This window comes from Nannobrachium achirus (genome assembly GCF_963921795.1).
Source record: "Nannobrachium achirus genome assembly, chromosome: 6".
Taxonomy (NCBI): Eukaryota; Metazoa; Chordata; class Actinopteri; order Myctophiformes; family Myctophidae; genus Nannobrachium; species Nannobrachium achirus.
Genome location: NC_137815.1, coordinates 70,173,977 through 70,178,244, shown reverse-complemented (window position 1 = coordinate 70,178,244; position 4,268 = coordinate 70,173,977). Strand labels below are relative to the sequence as shown.

Here is a 4,268-nt window from a genome sequence, read left to right as displayed (position 1 = left end):
ATGCATGACATAAACTTAATCAGACAGACAACTTGATCAGACAATCACAGTATTGAGCTTAGCCAGACTGATCGTTCAAGGTGGAGGCTGGGGTGGAGGAGGGCAGCAGCTAGCATTGAATGGTTCTAAGGCGGCAGAACCAAGCATAAGCAGAGACAGCGAGCAGGGACCCTGCAGGGCAACCAGACTATAGTACTTGTCCGACTATTCCATCCATCCATGTTCCATCCCCTCCAAGATAAACGTTTTTTTTTTGCTGTGCTACCCCTCCCACAGTTTTGGTTGACCATTAATTGGCCATTAATGTATTAGTGAATTAATTTTCCCCATTAAATAGGGAAAATTAAAATGGTAAGACGAAATTAATTTGCAAGTGTGACTCAGGAGTGGACTGGGCATCTGGCATACCGGGCATATGCCCAGTGGGCTGACTATATGTAAGTGGGCCAGTGGGCCAGTGGGCCAAATATATATATATATATATATATATATGTGTATATAATTTTTATTTTAAACACCATTTTAGGATAATTACAGTCATTTTTAGGCTGGGTGGCCACTAAGTGCAGAGGGCCAATCCTTCAGTAGCACCGGCAGAGAGAGACGTCACACGATTGGCCCACTGACTTGTCTATCATCTGAATACCAGCCTAGTCACAGGCCCAATCACAGGCTACCGTGGCCCAGGTGTCCTACCCAAACACAAAACAGCTGCCTCGACCCGCTGTGGGATTGTAGATCTTCTATGTTTGGTTCGCGCCGGTTGTGGTGGGCCGGTCTGGGCCAAGATACCAGGCCCGAATTTATGTCCCAGTCCGGCCCTGGTGTGACTCGCGTTATTTGGGCTTGCTACCTAAATGTTGTTTAAACCAGTGCTTATCAAACATTTTCACATGAAGGATTTTGGATTCCAAGTGTCATAATAGTTTTAGATATTAAGGAGCTAACTTTGACTGTGATTTATATCTATGGTAACAATGCCATATCTCTTTGTGTGATCTTTCTACAGCCAAGCCCCTCCTCCTCCAGTCTTAGCTCCACCCATTCTGCTCCCTCTCAGATGATTAACTCCGCCCCCTCCACCATCAGGGGTAAGAATCTACCGGGATGGGTTCCAAAATGACAGAAAGGATATAATTATACATGTATACTGTGTTGTTGACTCGTTGTTGTCAGGTGGAAACCTTGTATGTCCAAAACCGTTTTATATTTATCATTTTAATAGCCCACATCTACAAGCACACAATACGTTGTGTGCAAGGCGTTGTGTGCTATTTTCACTAGTTTTGTACAACAGTCTTGTATGCTGAAGCAGGGCTTTAGAATTTTTTTTACAAATTTGAGACTTGGAGATTTCTTCCTGACAGTGAAGATAAAAAAATAAAGCCAACTGATTGGGAAACCTGCTTTCAATCCATTGTTCTTAATAGCAGTATTCCAATTGTGAACCTGCTTCCACATTAAGCGTTCCGGGTTTACATTATGAGTCAATTCCTAGTGCTGCTTTTCTTGTAAGGACCATGATTTAGGCCAGTGGTTTTCAATATACTGTAGGCCCATTTCTGACCAGTTTTCTGACAAACTTCTCTCTTTCTCTACAGTAGGCTCTCCTTCTCTGCCGGACAAATACAGACACAACCGAGAGATGCTGATGTTGCTGCCACCGCACAGGGAGAGGCCTACTAGTGCCATGTACCCCAACATCAATGAGAACGGACAGGTACGTACCCCATTAACATTTCCGTGACAGTACATCGTATCAGATGATATCATGGTGTGTTTCTGTGATGTCATGGTGTGTTTTTGTGATGTCATGGTGTGTTTTTTGTGATGGTACAACGTATCGGATGATGTGTTTCTCCTCCAGCCAACCAGCTTCCAGAGAGCGTTGTTCCATCAGGTGATTGGTCCGTGCAAGCCCTGCAGCGACCCCAACCTCTCTGTTGCTGAGAAAGGTAAGGCATTTTACAAGACCATTCATTGACACACAAATAGTTCTTTTTTTTTTTTTGTCACAGGACGTTTGAGAACCACGGTACAGTTTCTTGACAACGCAAATCACTGGTACAAGGTCAACCAAAATGAGATCCTAGTAAGCCTTACGGCTTATTTACACAGGAACCATTACCACTATGGTGGGTCAAGGTGGAGTCTGAAGAGGTGGGTCTTCAGACCACGGTGGAAGCGAGGGAGTGAGTCTGCAGTTCTAAGTGCAACTGGGAGTTTATTCCACAGTTTGGGGGCCAGGACGGCGAAGAGTCTAGGACGAGTGGATTTTAGGTCTTAATGGCTCAGATCTTAATGGCATTACGTCTCACTTTTCCTCTCCAGTTCTGACCACAAGGCATTATGTCTCACTTTTCCTCTGCAGTTTTGACCACTCCAGCAGTTGGAGTCTGGACAGTGGCACCAGGGACACCCTGCCCTTCCTGGCAGCTCACGTTGGCAGTGTGCTGGCACCGCCTGTACCTCCACGCAGCCTACCTCATGGTAACACACTGCTATTAACACTGCTGTGCTGTGTGTGTGTGTGTGTGTGTGTGTGTGTGTGTGTGTGTGTGTGTGTGTGTGTGTGTGTGTGTGTGTGTGTGTGTGTGTGTGTGTGTGTGTGAGGGAGAGAGAGAGAGACTCTGATTCGGGACATGTTTCAACTCAGTCTCTTCTGTCCTCTACTTTTGAGTTTCAGGATTCCTCTACCTTTTACTTTTGTTTGAATCCTGAAAAGTAACAGTTTAGATTCGAAATCATCATCTGCAGATATTCCCTTTATTCTCAACTTTAGAATAAAGGGAATATCCACATTCTCTAGAGTAGTTTCTTGAGATTTTTTTTTTAATTCATGAAGCACAACACAGCAGTCTCACCAGCAAACGGACACGTTTCGGCCTGTGACCTTCCTCAACGCTTCAAACAAAAGGCCGAAACGCGTCCGTTTGCTGGTGAGACTGCTGTGTCTTTTTCTACTCCTGTAGAGAGCGCGTCTCCTCCAGACGATATTGAAGCGGATAGGAGAGTTGTCAAGTAACACTTTTGGACATACTGAGACAGGTGGCAGAATGTCCTCTTCACCTTCTTGTGATTTCCCATAATTATCCTCCTGTCCCTTCTTCTCTATCCTGTCACGTATCCTCACTCTCCTCTCCTTCTTTCCCACCTCCTCCCTCCCTCCCTCCACACATCTCCTTCCTCTTCTCCTCCTATATGTGCTGTTGTCTCCCCCTGTAGGCCAACTCCTGTCGATGCACTTTGACGCTTTCCACCAGCAGCTCAGCGAGCTCCCTCCAGCTCTCCCCGCGCGCTCCTTAAGAAAGGTACCCTCCTCCTTCTCCTCCTTCTCCTCCTCCTTCTCCTCCTCCTTCTCCTCCTCTTACGCCTCCTTCTCCAGTCCTCCCCTGCTCCCCCCCCCCCCCCACCAGTGTTGCCACCCTTGACAGCATTTTTTTGTCATAACCTCTTGAACCCCATTGCCCCGCCGGTGGGGCAAAAGGTGTTGACCTCTGAACAGCTGTCAATAAATCTCAATAAATCAATAGAGACCAAATCAAACTACAATTTCTTTGTTGATTATTGTTACAGTGGTCCTACAGCATAGTAATCAGCTGCCATTGTACTTTTCATCCATACATTACTCATATTACAGTATTATTACTACTTATTGTTACTCGTTTTTATTTATTTTTCACCCTATACTTTAACATTACTAATATTACAGCACTACTCTCACTAAAACATCTGTAGAGTTTACATAGTTTGGAATATATTCATACCATTTTGCCTATCAATTGATGACACCTTGGTGAACAATTTCTCCATTCACTATATATGTTTTCAATGCGGTCTTGAGGCTCATTTACTATTCAGAAGGCAACATTTCCATAGGCAGAGGTCTTTTTCAATCATCTTTTTCTCGGTAAATGATCACAGCAGGACAATTTGGTTAGAGAAATGTGATGTTTTACACTGCATTTGTGAATTTTCAGGGGTTAGCTGACATTTGGTGAGTCAAGAGTAGCCACAATCATGGTAGTTTTGTGTCCACAACTGTTCCAATTTGGGCATACATTTTAGGCAGATTTGTCCCCTGGACTTCCTGGGGCTTAACAGGTCATAATCAATGGGCGTTTACTGTGTACACAGCCTGACTCTCCTCCGTCTGTCTGCATCTCTCTCTCTCTCCCCGGTTTCTGGGGTTGGGAGAGTGTTTTTCTTCAGATTTATTTGTATTTGGTCCAAAGTACTCTTCTAAGAAAAACAAAGCGTCCATGTTC

The 4,268-nt window shown here is 44.7% G+C and overlaps 1 protein-coding gene across 1 annotated transcript in view; it reads left to right on the top strand.

Annotated features, from left to right (window-relative positions):
- LOC308287266 (dedicator of cytokinesis protein 3-like) overlaps positions 1-3,431 on the top strand; it is a gene marked incomplete at both ends in the record, with an annotated part of 375,412 nt that extends 371,981 nt beyond the window's left edge. Inside the window, 6 exon segments of the mRNA XM_080728382.1 lie at positions 1,010-1,091; positions 1,602-1,720; positions 1,868-1,955; positions 2,372-2,383; positions 2,386-2,490; positions 3,226-3,431. Coding sequence (XP_080584508.1) covers positions 1,010-1,091; positions 1,602-1,720; positions 1,868-1,955; positions 2,372-2,383; positions 2,386-2,490; positions 3,226-3,431 — 612 coding nt within the window.
- Positions 3,432-4,268: the final 837 nt, after the last annotated feature.